This window comes from Pelophylax lessonae (assembly GCF_965119305.1).
Source record: "Pelophylax lessonae genome assembly, chromosome: 12".
Taxonomy (NCBI): Eukaryota; Metazoa; Chordata; class Amphibia; order Anura; family Ranidae; genus Pelophylax; species Pelophylax lessonae.
This window is the reverse complement of record NC_138779.1, coordinates 177,069,148-177,088,153: the sequence shown is the minus strand read 5'-3', so window position 1 is coordinate 177,088,153 and position 19,006 is coordinate 177,069,148. Positions and strand designations below refer to the sequence as shown.

At 42.5% G+C, this 19,006-nt stretch overlaps 1 protein-coding gene across 1 annotated transcript in view; it reads right to left on the bottom strand.

The window, feature by feature from the left end:
• Nucleotides 1-19,006, bottom strand: part of LOC309568009 (cathepsin D-like) — a 96,552-nt gene that overhangs the window by 55,909 nt on the left and 21,637 nt on the right. Inside the window, exons 2-3 of the mRNA XM_082273574.1 lie at nt 16,718-16,862; nt 3,254-3,377 (exon numbers count right to left, since the gene is read on the bottom strand). Coding sequence (XP_082129700.1) covers nt 3,254-3,377; nt 16,718-16,862 — 269 coding nt within the window. The remainder of the gene's footprint in view (nt 1-3,253; nt 3,378-16,717; nt 16,863-19,006) is intronic.

Genomic DNA, 19,006 nt, shown 5'->3' with positions numbered 1-19,006 from the left:
GGGATCAGTGGCAGAGGGATGGGGGTGGGATGGTGGTGGAGGGATGGGATCAGTGGCAGAGGGATGGTGGGAGGGATGGAATAAGTGGTAGAGGGATGGTGGGGGGGATAGGAGGGTGGTGGAGGGATGGGATCAATGGCAGAGGTATGGGGGGGTGGGATCAGTGGCAGAGGGACGGTGGAGGGGAGGAGGGGATGGGATGGTGATGGAGGGGTGGGATCAGGGATGGGATCAGTGGCAGAGGGATGGTAGGGGATGGGATGGTGGGGGATAGGATGGTGGTGGAGGGATGGGATCAGTGGCAGAGGGATAGTGTTAGGGATGGGATCAGTGGCAGAGGGATGGTGGTGGAGGGATGGGATCAGGGGCAGAGGGATGGTGGGGGGATGGGATGGTGATGGTGGAGGGATTGGATCAGTGGCAGAGGGATGGTGGGGGGGCGGGGTGTAATGGAGAGATGAGATCAGTGGCAGAGGGATTTTAGGAGGGATGGGATGGTGGTGGAGGGATAGGATCGGTGGCAGGGGAATGGTGAAGGGGATGGGATGGTGACACTGGCACTCACCTGTTCTCAATGTGAGCCGATCCCCCTCCTTGCAAGGCACTCTTAGCCTGGCTTCACAGTTCCTCCAATAGCAGTTCTCTCTAAATGGGGATTCTGTCTTCACATTGGCTCACGAGGTGGAGCTCTCCTCCCCCTTCACTCTACTGGCCCATCAGCTGACTTTTTCTTCCACCCGACATTGATCTGCTTGGAGGAATGGGCAGAGAGATGTGCCAGTAGCAGTGAGCACTGTGGCACAGTGAGTGTATAATGTGCTGACTGACAGGATGCCTGCAATTAACGGCGGTAGCCCGATCACTGACTAGAAGTGGTGGCCGAGACTGGCAGGCGGGCAGCGCCCCCCCAACAGTGGTGGAACTCCAAGGCCCAGTCGCAAAAGTGACTGCTGCAACCCTAGTAGTTCCGCCACTGGTCCGTTTCTGTCCCTGATCCAATGCTGTATACAACAGTTAAAGTGCATGTACAGTAAATTCAAAACTCTTTTTTAATTTGGGATGGAGAGCTGAGATGGGGAGTTTAGAATCCCTGTTATGTTTCTATTGTTTTGAGTCCTTTATAATACACCTGTCCTTAAAGTGCTACTAAACCCAGGACCCTGCATTCACTATATCTGGTCTTCCACAGTACACAGAACATGGAAATGCAATTATTTTAGTAAATATAAACTGCTAGCTAAATAACTTTTTTCATCAGCAGTATATAGCCATCTTGTGACTTCTATCAGTGTCTGGTAAAGCTTGTAGGACTAGGAGGAGTTTTCATACTGACTGGTTGTCCTATCAGCATGCAGTACCCCTGACCCTCGTTCTGGACAGTGCTGATTGGCCCTGTGCACTCTCCCAAGAAAAAAAAAATAAAAATTCTCTAGCAATACACACCAAACTGAGCATGTGCAGCCTGACTCCAAAGGCTCTGTCTCATCCAGACATGTTCTGGAGTCAGTGGAAGAAGAGAAGGCTCTGTGCATACAGGATCAAGCAGCCTTTTTACAAAATGCAGAGGATTAACCCCTTAGGTTGCACAGTGAGTACAACAAGCATGCTTTACTGCATATACAGACTGATTTTACTGTTGTGGGTTTAGTAGTAACACTTTAACCACTTTACCACCGGAGGATTTTGCTGTCTTACGTCTGGGACACTTTTTGCGATTCGGCACTGTGCAACTTTAACTGACAATTGCGCGGTCGTGCAGCGCCGTACCCAAACAAAATTTACGTCCTTTTTTTCCCACAAACAGAGCTTTCTTTTGGTGGTATTTGATCACCTATGCGATTTTTACTTTTTGTGCTATAAACAAAAAAAGAGCATAAATTTTGAAAAAAATAACAATATTTTTCACTTTTTTATATGAAATTCCCCCCCCAAAAAAATGTAAAAATCTAAATTTTTTTTAAAATTTTGGCCAATTTATTTTCTGCTACCTATGTTTGGTAAAAAAAAAAAATCACAATAAGCATATTTTGATTGGTTTGCGCAAAAGTTATTGCGTTTACTAACTAAGGGAAAGATTTCTGTCATTTTTGGTGTTTTTTTTTTAACGAGTAATGGCGGAGATCTGCGATTTTTTTTGCGGGACTGCGACATTGCGGCGGACAGATCGGACCCTTGATTGACATTTTTGGGGGTACCAGTGACATTACTGCAGTAATCAGTGCTATACATATGCACTGTTACTGTAAAAATGACACTGGCAGGGAAGGGGTTAATTTTATTGGAGAGGGAGGGGTTAATGTATGCCTGGTGCTTACTAACGTGTGTGGGGGGAGGTGACTGTGTGACACAAGGACAGATCGCAGGTTCAGCTATGCTGAACCCTGCAATCTGACCCTGCCTGTCACTTAGGAGATCCGCCCGCTTGTGTTTACACAAGCGGGCGGATCTCCAGACTCGATTCCCCGACGATCGGGGAAGAGCAGCGGCGATCGCCGCTGCTCCTCCCCTGGCCCGACTCCCGCTGTGACTGAACACAGCGGGAGGGAGCCTCTGGCGGCGCGCACGCCGTCGAGAAAGGGGAATGTCTGGCGATGTAGGTCTACGTCGTCAGATGTTATCGAGCCACTTTGCCGCAGTTGGTTAAGGCCAGGTAAAAAACCGATTAGTTAAACCTTCAAGTTTCCCCTTAAAGAAGCAATATAGTTTCTGACTCCTAATGGAATTTTTATTATAGAGTTTACTACGGAGAATTTAAAACGAAGTGCTAAAGGATTATACATGCTTTGATATCCTGAGTTTCCTTCAATTTTTTTTTTTTTTTGCAGAGGCTGCACCATTGAAATGGAATTTAAATGAACCTCTGGATAGTATCTGATTAATATATCTAAACAATCATAGATCAGACAGGGAGAGATGCAAGGCCAAGTTCCTGACTGAAGCCTGCGCTAGCTCTGTGAAGTGGCCCCTGTGGCTCTTACAGATGATCTATTCCCCTGCAGACTTGTAAGATCATAATAATATGCAGAGTAACTAATATGAAGGTGAATACCTCCTAAGTATTTCTACAGCAAGATCAGGTTTAATTGGCCCCTGGAGATCGCAGACATTCCTAAGAACAATTGATGGCACTGATTAAGCTCAGTAAATAGATAATTCATTAATAAATGAAGGCATCAGAGGAGTTTGCTTAGGAGAGAATTACAATACTAAACATGACCCAAAGGTGCCAGAGAATGTTTGTTCTGGTACTCACAGCAGGCAATGTCAAAGAAGGAGCAGTGGATGGATGGCACCCAGAGGTTGGAGGAACCTGTGTCAAAAATTACAGTAAAATTCTGTGGAGGGGTTCCAACGGAGACTTCGCCATAATACTGGGCCTGCAAGGGGAAAAAATATACATCTTCAACCAGGCTGTCAGTTTGTAGTGAACATTCTTTCAGAAAACTGGATATTTAAAAAAAAAAAATTATTTGAATTTCTTTAAAAAATGAAGAAATGAAATGAAATAAAGGCCTGTGTGTACTTATGATCAGTAATTGATTTTTGTTTAGAAATACCTTAAATAATTTTTTTTTCTCAATGAGGATGCGTGTTCTGTGCTCCCACTCCAGTGCTCTATGCTGGCAACCCTGAGAAACAACACCCCTCCTTACAAGTGTCCTCATACAGACTTGGTAAAAGAAAAAGGAATTGGCAGCACTCCAGGTGAGGTCAAAATCCAGTTTTATTGACTGGACATCCAAATATGACAATCGTGACAAGGTAGACGCGTTTCACACACCAACTGTGTGCTTAATTATTACTGATTACAATAATGATTAAGCACACAGTTGGTGTGTGAAACACGTCTACCTTGTCACAATTGTCATATTTGGATGTCCAGTCAAAAAAATGGATTTTGACCTCACCTGGAGTTCTGCCAATTCCTTTTTCTTTTACCAAGTTTCCACAGAGGCGAGCCGGGGCATGCACCGGTGTGTGTCACCAGGCAATTACACCACCTTGAGCAGTGAGTTCTTGTTCTTTGATCTCATACAGACTTGTTTTGCAGGGAAGAGAAGCGGTGCCTCAGACCAGTTTTGTAACTGAGCGTTGACTACCAAGAGCCCCAGGTGTGGTGCCTACTGGACTGCACAGTCAAATTTAAAGTGATTCTAAAGGCTTTCAAGTAGCTGCACAAGCCTTTAGGGATTCTAAAGGCTTGTGCAGCTACCCCCTCAACCCCCCTAATACTTACCTAAGCCCAATGTTGATTTAGCAATGTGCATGAGAGCTGTGTCTCCCTCTTATGAACACAGAGAGCGGGGCTCGGGAGCAAGCATGCAAAAGTGCCCCCATAGCAAGCGGCTTGCTATGAGGGCACTCGGCAGGGGGTAGAGGCCCAGAGCACAGGCGGGGGAACCAAGAAGAGAAAGATCAGGGCTGCTCTGTGCAAAACCATTGCACAAAGCAGGTACGTATGACATAGTTACATAGTTACATAGTAGATGAGGTTGAATAAAGACAATAGTCCATCCAGTTCAACCTGTGTAGGTGTGTGTGGCTGTAATCATCTCACATAGCCCTGAATGTTCTGATCCTTGAGATGTACGTCTAAGACTCTTTTGAAAGCCACCATACTTCCCGCAGAAACCACCTCTTGTGGTAGAGAATTCCACAATCTTGTAGCCCTCACAGTAAAGAACCCCCCACGTTGCCTGAGGTTAAAACGCTTCTCCTCTAATCACATTGTATGCCCTCGAGTCCTCGTGCAATCCCTTCGATTGAACAGCTTTTTTTCTAAGCTGAGATCCCCATTGAGATATTTGTAAGTTGCTATCATGTCCCCCCTCAGGCGTCTCTTCTCCAGGGAGAATAAATCAAGCGATTGCAGACGCTCTTCATAATTAAGGTCCTCCAATCCCCTAATCAGTTTAGTTGCCCTTCTCTGGACTCTCTCCAGCTCCAACACATCCCTCCTGAGGACTGGCGACCAGAACTGGACAGAATACTCCAGATGTGGTCGGACCAGAGTTTATTATTTTAAAAAATATAATATTTGCCCTTACAATCACTTGAAATACTCTGCACAGCTGTAAAAAGAAAGTGAAGGTAATACTATGAAAATTGAAGTTATTAGTACAATGTCTATGCGACTGTCTATTTCTGTGACTTAGGGCTGCCACCATAATATCTACAAGTAAATGAAAAAGTGCTATCAGAACATGACATTTCTGACTTTGGCCAGTATCTAGCAATTATCTAGTTATCTAGCAGTATCTTTAAGAAAAGCCAACTGGTTGTACAGCTTGGCACCATATAGCATTATAAAATAAGCCTTCCTATTATAGCGTATTGAGCTTAGACGGCAAAAAATAAACTGGTAAGGGTTTTACCCATCCATGCTCTACAAAAAAAAAAAAAAAAAAAATTGGATTTTTGTACTCACAATAAATTCCTTTTTTGGAGTCTACTGAGGAAAATAGTGGGGTTATAAATAGGCTATTTCGTGTTTACTGCCCCATGCAGAAGAAATAAACACTAAGCACATAGAAAATGAAAGGCAGCCCCCTAGAGGCTATAACCCCTAAAGCTGTCCAAAGAGGAAACATAGTAAATGCAGAAAGGGATCTCTAAATGGACTCAGAGAAAAGTATTTTACAGTGAATTTAAAAATCCTATTTACTGTCTTGTCCATTGAGGGATACAGCTTGGAGATAATTAGGCAAAGTTGGGACATCCAGAAATAGTTCAGAGGGAGGGGATGCCAAAACAACACAGCTGAACCAGCCCACATAAGGAATTAAACAGCCACATGCAGAAGTATTTGGCCGAAACTATTATCTGCAGAGGCAGATACTTTGACCTTTAAAACTTGGAAAATGTATGAACAATAGACCAAGTCTCAGCCTTAAAAATCTGAGTCACAGAGACCTGATGACAAAAGCCCCAAGAGGTACACACTGGTCTTGTGGAGTGGGCTTTAATGGGAAAGAAGCACTTGATCATGCAACTTATAGGCCTTTACAACAAGTTGTCTAATCCACTTGAAAATAGAAGCTGAAGAACAAGTATTCCATCAACCTTAAAGAAGCCTTGGCTAAGTCCTTTGCTGCATTCACTAGCACTGGCATAACCTGCCCTCATGAAACTTTCCAAGCAGTAAATCACAATGCAGATCTATTTGGCATCTGTGCACCTCAGTCCATTTAGGCACATTCAGAATTGTTAAGCCCTGATGAAGGGGGAGTGTATTTGGCCCTAAAATGTGTTGTGTCTTCTACGTTTGTTTGGCACTCTCACTGGATTGTATTTATTAAGTGTAACCGGGGAGGAGTTAGGTGGAGGGGGGGGGGGGATGATAGCCTCAAATGTACTAGCCCTTAGTTTCTATGTGCCTAGGGTCCATTTCTTTTGTAGACGACAGTGAAACTTAAGTTTTAATCTGTGCCCCTAATGGATGAGAGAGTTCTGGCTACACATACACTTTAACCACCTCCTCTCTGGCCCATGTATAAATATGGCAAGCCAAAAGCAAGGCTGGTGCAGGTGGATATTTTCTATATACTTTCACCAGAGCAAGAACAGTGTCACCATGGTGACATTGTACTGCTGTGGTAGCAATCATGTACAATGGCTGGCCGCTTTGACCCCTCTCGGATTACGTGGAGGAACCGGCAGTGTGCTATTGCGTCACTTCCGGCCATGGGCATTAGCGAGGCTGCCCATCCAGGGAGCCTCTGCTATGCTCAGCTACAGCCCAGGGCTCGGGCAGTTCTTTTATACAGCATAGGACCACCGCCGGGGTCCCCAATTGACCATACACCACCTGGCTTCACTGCGAGAATCCTTCCTGGACACCACGCAGGCTGATGTTGGATTTTATACATGTAAGTTGCTACAATAAAGTCATTTCTGTTCACTTATCCCTTGTGAGCTGGCGCCCTTGCTTTCTTCTCTTTTTCCTGCATGTCTGGAGGAATTCCCTACCTCTTTAGGAGCTGCCGGTCCTAACAGCATCCCAGTTATTTGGATGTTCAAGACTTTCCAACCAGAAGTTGTTTGTTGTTTTCCTTCCTTTTTATGGACATTACACAGTGAAGATTGATGGCTCATGGATGAGGTTTTTTATATATCTTTGTGCTTCCTCCTTTTCAAAGTTACATCTATTTACTTTTGAATTGCCTGTGAGTATGGCTATTTCTATCCATGTTGTGACAGTGAGCACTGACTCACTGATCTAGGTCAGTGATTTTTTTGTTGTTTATGATTTGTTTTAGAAATACCTTATTACTTGACAACTTTGTGTAAAAAAATTTTCATTTTTAGTCAGCATTTTCCTAAAATTTGTGTTAAAAAAATGAAGTCTTCAAAAGACTCACTATACATCTTATAACATACCTTGGGTGCTTGCTTTTCAAAATGGGGTAATTATGTGGGTGTTTCCCCTGTCTTGGTGCTCTAGGGCCTCCAAAAATGTGATAGGAAATTAGATGTATAGTTTATGCCCCTAGAACGCCTAAAGGTACTCCTTGAAATTTGGGTCCCTCTATGTTGGGGATTAGCAGAATGTGTTTTGGGGTGCAATTGAAAAAAATATGCCTATGATGTGTGTGAGATATAGCTTTTTAAATGTTATTTAACTTCTTAATTTTCCAAAAAACTGTGACAAAAAAATTACAACTTCAATAAACACACCATGCCTCCTACTAAAAACCTTGGACTGTCCACTCCAAAAAGGGGTAATCTTAGGGGTATTTGTACTGACCTGGCATTTTAAGGCTTCAGAAAAATTAGATAGGCAGTCATTACATAAGGATTGATTATTTTCAAATATATACACTCACTTGCCCTCCAAAAGATTTACCCACCTTCATGACCAGGCCATTTTTTGCAATTAGGCACTGCGTTACTTTAACTGGCAATTGCGCGGTCATGCAACACTGTATCCAAACATAATATATTTTTCCCCACAAATAGAGCTTTCTTTTGGTGTTATTTGATTACCTCTGGGTTTCTTTTTTTTTTTTTTTTTTTGCACTATTAACAAAAAAAGACAGACAATAAAAAAAAAACAATATTATTTTTGTACATCACGGGACACAGGGCCATAAATCATAACGTATGGGTTATATAGCCACCTAAAGGTGAAGTACACTGGCGACCAGTCAGAATTGATGACCCACTATATAACCCCTCCCACACAGGAAGTATCTCAGTTTTTTTGCCAGTGTCTAAAGGTGAAGGTCGCTGTGGAGAGTCGCTCCACATGTTTGTTATGTTTTAAAGAAGAAGAAAGAAGATTATGCTACATACTCGATCAAAGATCACTGGATCTAAGGGGTTAGCTATCAGATCCATCTAAAACAGTGAATGGACTAAAAAGATGGTACCTGAGCCTCGGGGAGCAGATACAAGGTTTTGCCTGTAACACTGTCCTTTTTAGGCACTGGACCCTGGGATCCAGACCCTTGGAATACCAAACACCAAAGGCTCTCCATGCAGGGTGCTCTACTGGTCCAAGGCTGTGGCCCCTCCTATATAGAGAACCCAGTTTTGGAAAGTCTCCAAGACAAAGCTTGCCGTGATGGTGAAGAATGGATTCTTGCTTATAGCAGATTCCTGCGGCGGGACTGGTGAGTCCTTTTTAAATATTTACTCAGCAAACAAACCTTAAAAAGGTAAAAATTGCAAATTGTAAAAATTTTATGCACTGTTCCCTTTAATAAGATTACAGAGACTTGTGCCAAGTGTGTTTCTGCTTATAATTACATCTATTGTAGCAGGTTTATGCAAAAGTATGTTTAAAGCATGTTGTTATTACACTGTTCCTTACCCTGTGTTGATCACCTGAAGGGGTATCAGCTGTAGCAAACAAGATTCAGCCTAAGCTGCTCTCACACTATGCGTTTGCTGTTTTCGCCTTGTCCGCATGTTCGTCTCCTGCTTCCTGGCGTGTCTGTGGAGAGGGTTCGTTCGCGCGCGCGCGGAAATCTTTGTTTTTTATAACAGGCGTATGCTGTATGGAGGGCGGGTTAGAATGCAATGGCATGCCATGGACGCCACGTACCATGCCGCACATGCGCTATTCAGCATAAAGAGGCGTGATTTTAAAGGAACATTTTCCAACGCGCTAGCCACTGTCAGAGGCTGAAGAGGACACAGAGCAGCAGCAGCTGGGTTGCATGAGTCACTGTGGGCGTATGCTACTGGCACAAACAGGTCCTGTAATCTTAGCATTATCAGTGCTGTGTGCATTAGGCTGTATACGTTTTGGCACAAGCCCTGAGTACACTTAAAAGTTAGTACCTCAAGTTTGTATTGCTATAAAGCAATGCCTGCCTGAAAAAAGGCTGGAGGGAGCACCGTTGGAAAAGGCACTATGATGCCACTGTCAGGCCTGGAAGGTCCTAGTCATGCTTCCACTGTGTCTACTCCTCCTGAGAAGCCAGAGGCATCTAGCCAATCTGAGCCATTACGGTTGTCAGGCATAGTAGTTACTCTGTGTACTTCTGCCACAGCCTATGTCACTAAGGACAAGGAGGGTAAGATTGCTGACATGATTGCAGCACCACATGGAGGAAAGAAACGGGATAGATCCCCCTCTCCTGAGCCACCCCCTAAATCCGTTCAGGATTGTGCAGAGGATGTTGAAGATGTAGCTGATGGTGACCCTATGGAAGGTCAAGCTGAAGTTCCACTTCCGGGAGTCAGAGTCACAGCAATCTCTATCAGCCTCTCAATCCCAGAGATTGTTTATTCAGTCTCTTACTGAGATGGTCTGGTCTGGATACAAGTTTCCTCGCCTAGAGACACCTAAAGCCTCTTTTTCCTCTCTAGGCTCATTGCGCTCTCCTCAGAGTCCTCGGACATTTCCCATACATCCGCTCTTGGAGCAAGAAGTATATAATTATTGGGATCATCCTGATAGGATTTTTGTTCCTCCTAAAAGGTTTTCACTGTCATATCCTATGGAGGAAACGTTTATTAAGAGATGGAAAATTCCCTCTGTGGATGCGGCCATTTCTTCGGTTAACAAGAGTTTAACCTGCCCTGTGGATAATGCCCATGTTTTTAAAGATCCAGCTGGTAGAAGGTTGGAGTCTTTATTTAATGCCTCCTTTGTGGTTGCAGGTTCTGCAGTACAACCAGCAGTAGCAGCCATAGGAATGTGTAAATCTTTGAAAGACCGCATAAAGCGATCCAAGAGAGTTCCTTCTCAAGGAGAGTCTGTGGAAGATCTGTCAGAGCTGCCTTGCACTTTGTGTTTCTCAGTAGATGCTCTTATGGACTCCATAAGGCAAATGTCACGGTTTGCTCTGATGACAGTGCATAGGCACTGAATCCTTTGGTTGAAGAGCTGGTCTGCACAATTACCATGTAAAAATTATTGGCTAGCTTCCACTTTCAGGGAGAATGCCTTTTTGGTGATGATCTGGATAAGTATATCCAAAAGATCTGGGGGGGGGGGGGGGGTGCATTGCTCCCTGTAAAGAGGAAGAGCAGGCGTCCTTCCTTTAAAATCCCCAGCACTAATAATATCAGTGCTTCTAAATCCAGGCAGTGGCGATGGCCTCAGCCATCTGCATCCGGACCCAAGCCTTCAGGGCAGGGTCAGAAAAAGCCCTGGGCCCAGAGATCAGCCAAGTCTTCCTCTAAGCTCTCTCTGTGAGGGGGCGCCCCCACTCACCTGGGTGGGGGGGAAGGCTTCTGCAGTTCTCAGGGGTATGGGTGGAGTCAATTCATGACAACTGGGTTGTCTCCACAACACTCTTTCACAGGGATACAAGCTGGAATTTTGGGTGTTCCCGCATCCTCAGTTTGTAGGGTCAAGTATACCGACAGATCCCCTAAAAAGAAAGTCTCTCTTTCAGGCACTGGACCAGCTGAGAGCTCAAAGGGTGATAACCAAGGTTCCAGAGAATGAAAGGTTCAAGGATTTTTACTCAAACCGGTTCATAATCCCCAAACCAAGCAGGGATGTGAGACCTATTCTGGATCTCAAAGCTTTAAACCAGTTTCGTTCTTTCCGCATGGAGTCAATTCATTCAGTCATAGCCTCCCTACAGGGAAAGAAATTTCTAGCATCCATAGACATTAAGGATGCATATCTTCATGTGCCTATATTTCAGGCCCTTTAAAGGTCTCTTCGTTTTGCGATAGGAAACCATAATTTTCAGTTTGTGGCCCTGCCCTTCAGGTTAGCCACAGGTCCAAGAGTGTTCACAAAGATCATAGCTCCTGTATTGGCTGTTCTAAGTTTCCAAGGGATATCTGTAATAGGATATCTGGCTGATCTATTACTAATAGGTTGATCAGCGTTGGCTCTGAGCCGAAACGTCCTTAAGACGGTACAATTTCTAGAACGTCTGGAATGGATACTGAACTTAGCAAAGTCAGCATTACAGCTGGTCCAGCATCTGGAATGCCTGGGTCTTCTTGTGGACACAGTGCAGGCAAAGATATTCTTACCAGCAAGAAGGGTCTCAGACCTGAAGGATCAGGTTCGGTACCGCGTCTGTTGCACAAGATCCAGCTAGAGGGGAAACCAGTAATTCTGGTAGCCGAGGAGGATTTGCTATGCACAAATCCAGAGGTTGGCAGTGACGAGGCCTTGGGTTCTTCCACTGCGTCCGGACCTGCTCTCTCAAGGTCCGATATTCCACCCTGCTGTACAGTCTCTAAGTTTGAAGGTTTGGCTATTGAAGCCTTATCTGGCCCTGCAGTTCATACACTGATAAATGCTAAGAAACCGGTGTCTAGAAATATTTTTTACAGGGTCTGGAAATCCTACATTGCCTGATGTGAAGCCAGGAAATGGCACCCCCGCTCATATATTATAGGGAGAATTCTAGCTTACCTGCAAGCGGGGGTGGATATGAAATTAGCTTTGAGCATGATTAAAGGGAAGATTTCAACTTCATCGTTTTTTTTTTCCAGGAACCGATCGCTTCCCATTCGTTGGTTCAAACCTTTGTCTGGGGAATACTGCGTTTGCTTCCACCTGTGAAGCCACCATTGTGTCCTTGGGACTTAAATTTGGTGCTGGCAGTGTTGCAAAAACAGCCTTTTGATCCTCTGGGGCAGGCACCCCTGGTTCTTTTGACCAGAAAACTGGTCTTTTTGATTGCAATAACTTAAGCTCAAAGGGTATAGGAACTAGCAGCTCTTTTCTGTAAAGAGCCATTCTTGATATTTTATCAAGATAGAGTGATTTTACGTCCACACCCAGATTTTTTGCCCAAGGTAGTGTCCGCCTTCATTTGAATCAGGACATTATACTACCTTATTTTTTTCCATATCCTCACTCAGAGGAGGAAAAGTTATTACATTCTCTTGATGTAGTGCGTGCACTTAAGTTTTACTTAAAGGAGACCGCTCAGATTCGTAAGACCGAGAGCTTGTTTGTGCTGCCAGAAGGGCCAAGAAAGGGGTTGGCAGCATCTAAATCTACGACTTCTTGTTGGATTCGCAAGTTATTACCCAGGCATATGGTTTAGTAGGAGAGGTTCCACCTTTTCCTGTAAAGGCAAATTCTATCAGAGGAGTAGAAGCCTCTTCGGCACATCGCCATCAAGCCTCTATGGCTCAGATTTGCAAGGCCTCGACCTGGTCGTCGGTACATACATTCACTTGTTTCTACAGAGTGGATGTTGGCACCCAGGAGGAATCTGCATTTGGCCGCAGTGTTCTGCAGGCATCGGTGTAATCCTTCTTTTGGGTTTAGATGGCGGTATTTTTTGGTGTCCCCCCTCCCCTCAGATGCATTGCTTTGGGACATCCCATATTTTATGATTCATGGCTCTGTGTCCTGTGATGTACGAAAAGAAAAATGGATTTTTAATTCATACTTACCTGTAAAATTCATTTCTTGAAGAACATCACAGGACACAGAGTTCCCTCCCCTGATCTATGGGGTCTTAATTGCTTGCTACAAAACTGAGGTACTTCCTGTGTGGAGGGGTTATATAGGGGTCATCAATTCTGATTTGTTGCCAGTGTCCTTCACCTATAGGTGGCTATATAACCCATATGTTATGATTTATGTCTCTGTGCCCCGTGATGTACTTCAAGAAATTGATTTTACAGGTAAGTATGAATTAAAAATCCATTTTTTTAACTTTCTGCTATAAAACATATCCAATAAAAAAAAATGTAAAAAAATCCCATTTCTTCATAAATTTAGGTCAATATATATTCTGTTACATATTAACCACTTGCTCACCGCCGCACGACTATTTACTGCGTCAGTCAGCCCCTCCTGGGCAAAGCGACGTAGATCTACGTCGCTCGCCCAGGAGCCTGTAGCCCGCTCATTCACTGAGATCCCAGCGCGTGTGACCGGAGGCTCCGATGTCTGCCGGCCACTCACGATCTCCCGCAGGAGAGGGAGAAGGATAGACAGCTGATGTAAACACAGCTGTCTGTCATTCTCCCTGATGTAAGTACAGAGGGTATGCGATTCTGCTATGTAGGATCGTATGTCTCTGTGGTTACATCACAAGCCACGCCCCCCCACAGTTAGAATCACACCCCTAGGGACACACTTAACCCCTTGATCACCAATAAAGTTAACCCCTTCCCTACCCATGTCATTTTGACAGTAACAGTGCATATTTATAGCACTGATTACTCTAGTAAGTTCACTGGTACTCCCAAAAGAGTCAAAAATGTCAGTCAGGGGTCCGATTTGTCCGCCGCAATGTCGCAGTCCCGCAAAAAAAAATCGCAGATCACTGCCATTACTAGTTAAAAAAAAAAACAATAAAAATGACATAAATCTTTTCCGTAGTTAGTAAACGCAATAACTTTTGCGCAAACCAATCAAAATATGCTTATTGCATTTTTTTTTCACCAAAAATATGTAGCAGAAAACAAATTGGCCTAAAATATTAACAAATTTTGATTTTTACATTTTTTTTTGAGAATTTCATATAAAAAATGTGAAAAATATTGTTATTTTTTCAAAATTGTCGCTCTTTTTTTGTTTATAGCGCAAAAAATAAAAATCGCACAGGTGATCAAATACCACCAAAAGAAAGCTCTGTTTGTGGGGGAAAAAAAGGACGTAAATTTAATTTGGGTACAGCGTCGCATGACCGCGCAATTGGTCATTAATATCATGCAGTGCTGAATTGCAAAATAGGGGTTGGTCTTTGAGCAGCCAAATCCTCCGGGGCTTAAGTAGTTGAAACAATGAAAAATGGGCGCTGGTAGTGGTGTGGGCTTGTAAGATATATATTGTGACAGTGGATAAAATATATATTCAATGTGAGAAAAGGTCTAATATGTATAATGTCATTACCAGTAAATTATGACCAATGTATTAATAAAAGTAGACCTTAAATGAATTATGATATCTTATTGTGTTAAAAATATCAATCCAATAAACTATCGCAAAAAAATGAAAATTTTGTGACTTTTGGTGATAATCAAAGTGCCATGGGAACGTCTGTCTCTCTTTGTTGGCCTCCCAGACATGATGGGAAGGTGCGCATTAACAAAATGTAGTAAAGATGTAGAAATATGTTTGTGAATGCACTTTAATCAATGGAATGTGTTGCTTGGTGCACTTTAACCTGAGTACTCACTACACAGACACACTCCAACGACTCACTACAATATACTGCAGTAAAACTGCACTAACGCACAGAAATATACTGCGATAAACATGCACTAACGCACAGAAATATACTGCATTAAACGTGCACTAACTCACAGAAATATACTGCGTTAAATGTGCAGTAACGCACAGAAATATACTGCGTTAAACAGGCAGCAACGCACAGGAATATACTGCGTTAAACATGCAGTAACCCACTGAAATACACTGTGTTACACGTGCACTAACACAGTGATATAAACTGCGCTATACGGCACGTAATGCACTGAAATATACTGCGTTAAACATGCACTAATGCATAGAACTATACTGCGTTATACGTGCACTAACGCACAGAAATATACTGCATTAAATATGCATTAAAGCAGAGAAATATACTGCGCTAAACGGCACATAACAGACTGAAATACACTGAGTTAAATGTGCACTAATGCACTGGAATATATTGCGCTAAACAGCAATAATGCACAGAAATATACTGTGTTAAACAGGCAGCAACGCACAGAAATATACTGCGTTAAACATGCATTAATGCATAGAAATATACTGCATTATACGTGCACTAACGCATAGAAATATACTGCATTAAATGTGCAGTAACGCAGAGAAATATACTGCGCTAAACGGCACATAACGGACTGAAATATACTGCGTTAAATGTGCACTAATGCACTGGAATATACTGCGCTAAACAGCACGTAACGCACTAAAATATACTGCGTTAAACGTGCACTAATGCACAGAAATGTACTGCGTTAAACGTGCAGTAATGCACAGAAATATACTGCGTTAAACGGCATGTAATGCACTCAAATATACTGTGTTAACCGTGCACTAACGCACTTAAATATACTGCACTAAACGGCATGTAACACACTGAAATATTACTGCGTTAAATGTGCAGTAACATACAGAAATATACTGCGTTAAATGGCACGTAATGCACTGTAATTTTCTGCGTTAAACGTGCACTAACGCACATAAATATACTGCATTAAACATGCAGCAATGCACTGAAATATACTGTGTTAAATGTGCACTAACGCACAGAAATATACTGCATTAAACAGCACGTAACGCACTGAAATATACTGCGTTAAACGTACACTAACGCACTGAACTATAATGCAGTAAACCTGCCCTGAAAAAACAAACTGACACTAAAGTAAAAATTAATGGTCAGGTCACTACACTCACACTGACTAAACTTTAACTAGATTCACACTAAAGTAAAAATTAACGTTTACTATACTCACACTGACTGAACTATCACTAGATTCACACTAAAGTAACAATAAAGTAAAAATGAAAATTAAACTAACACACAGGAATATACTGCGTTAAATGTGCAGTAATGCACAAAAAACAGTTATACTGCACGTAATGCACCGAAACATACTGCATTGAACGTGCACTAACGCATAGAACTATACTGTGCTAAAATGCACCTAACACACTGAAATATACTGCGTTAAATGTGCACTAATGAGCAGAAGTATACTGTGTTAAACGTGCACTAACAAACAGAAATATACTGCGTTAAATGTGCTCTGACAGTGCTCTGTGGCCTGATTCGGCAAAGCTTTCATTGCTTCAGCCAATCAGGGCTTCCAATGCCCTGTGTGCAGGGCAGTGCATTGTGGTCATTCAGCGGTCAAAATGGTCAAACACCCCAATAATTTGGGTGTTTGTCAAACGGATGAACAGCCAATGTTTGGCCTGAATTCACGCTCAGGCCAAACCATTCGCCCATCCCTAATGACAAACAAAGGGAAACTCTGTGGGCCAATCAACACCTACATGTGTGCGTTACCAAGTGCACTGCATGCACACGGAATAGTGTAAATCCAGCTTCAATGTTCTCTCTGTGCGTGAATGTTTTTTTACTCTGGGTGCTCCAGCTTCCCCCAACAATCTTATAATAGATATCTAGTTTCCACCCAGACAGGCCATAGTGTATCTGTAAAAAGAATTTAAAATGGTCAAGCTCCTTGGGGACAGGGACTGACATGATATGATTCTCTGTGAACAGCTATATAATTTAATACTTTGCAAAAGAAAAAAGTAAATACTATGAAATAACATTTTGTCGTATGCCTTTTTAGTCTTACTCACATCCAAGTAGTTGATGAGCTTTTCAGGAACCTGTTTCAGCATTTGGTTTGGGACTTCATTTTCCAATGATCTGCTTCGGAGTTCATCTATGGTCATGTGTTCACTCAGTGTATGTCTGATTGACTGGAACTTCTTTAGGGGGATCCTGAAAGGAAGAGTAGTTCAGAGTGATATTGTTAATTCATGAGCTTGAATTTTAAAGTCAACAGATTCCATGAAGAGAATTACTGGCAGAGCTTATTATACTTGAGTGCATGATTCAGGACTATTTCTGAAATGAAGGAGGGGAGGAGAGAAACTTGTTTCAGGTAGCTTCTTCTATGGGGTTCGTCTCTCTCATTTTTGGTCCCACAACTTTTCCCTTAGTAGGAAGGCAGTCCTGTGGGACACTGAGAAACAGTTTGTTATTCTATCTGCAAAATAATTTGTCTTTCTGTCCATTTAGCTCTGAGATTTATACTATTCTACTGTGCAGCACAGCCTTGTTTGACAGGATAAGAGACCTGATTTGTCTATGCTACAAATAAATAACACTTACTGGTCTTTTTTTTTTTCAAGGCGTGCGTTTTCTTTTTAGTTTAAGCTTTTATTCCATAGCTAATAATTTCTTTTGTGGCCTCTGTTCTCTAAAGCTCCTCCACCTCTCCTCTTTAAGTTTTGGTGCTTCATTTTTTTTTTCGGGGGAGCGGGTACATGTTTTTGACAGGTACCGACTCCTACTTCCGGTCAGTGTGCCGCAAAGATCCGAGCCAACATTCAGCACTCCCCCCCATCCCCCCGCAGTCTTCGGGGACATGTCAGAGGTCCCATAAAGCTGCGGGGCCATTCATAAAGTGCAGCGCGGCTTGCACATGCGCAAGGGGAGGCCAACTGTGAAGATGCAAGCAGTCACAGCTGGCTTCAGAAAGTAAACATGTCAGCACCTGGAACCGAAGACGGCTAAAGAGCTGGCTCAGGTGAGGAACGTGCTGGATCCCTGGACAGGCAAGTGTCCAATTATTAAATGTCAGCAGCTGACTGTAAATTTTTTGTAACAAACAAAAGAGAAAACAGGCGCCTCTGAGTTAAGACTGCTATTTAATATGGCAAACAAGTAATAAAAAAACGTACATCAAGGTAAGTATAAGCAGACAAGATGGGTCCTTCCGGTGTCCATGTGGAGGCTGGGGCTTGGAGTCATCACACAGAGGGCATTGATCCTCATACAGCCATAACGTAGAGTCATGTTTACTTTGATAGTAATTTTATAACTTCACCACCAGAGGGCATTGTCCCGGAACACATAAATTGGTCCTTCTCTTTCCCTTTTACATCTGACTTTGAAAAAGGAGCGCGCGCTGGTTTCCCCACAGTGCGCATGCTCCGAAACGCGTCAGTCATTACGCCGGAAGATCCTGTGGACGAGCATCTCGGCCACCGTGCGGCCCAAGCCTCCACCTCAGTGTGGTTTCACCCTGCTGTCCAAGCCTCCATCTCACTGCTGTGACACCCTCCACTTCCTGCTGGACAGGAAGAGGAAGAGAGGAGATGATTACAGACCCACAGTGATGACTCCAAGCCCCAGCCTCCACATGGACCCATCTTGTTTGCCTATACTTACCTTGATGTAAGTTTTTATTACTTGTTTGCCATATTAAATCGCAGTCTTAACTCAGAGGCGCCTGTTTTCTCTTTTGTTTGTTGCATGTTTGGAGATTGCTTCTTCTCCCCAACAGGCTGGCCCTGAGAATTCAGACTATTTCCTCATCTCACCTTAACCTCCCTGGCGGTATGATTATGTCAGGAATTACATACCAAAAGGGGTACAATTGTTTTCATGGAAATTTGGCGTTATGTATTATAGGCCTACAATTCTTAGTAATTACTGACTTAAACCTGACTCTAGTAGACATCCCAGATGTGATAAATTTGAAACACTAACGCGTGAATTATAATCGAATCAATAATATTATTTTATTATTTAATATATAATATATATAATAAAATTATATTATTGATTAGATTATAATGCATTATATATTATATATAGATATATGTGTGTGTGTATATATATATATATATATATATATATATACACACACATATATATATATATATATATATATATATATAATATATAACACATGAATTATAATTGAATCAATAATATAATTTTATATATATATATATATATATATATATATATATATATATATATATATATATATGTGTGTGTGTGTGCATATATATACCGGTGTGTATATATATATATATATATATATATATATATATATATATATATGCATATAT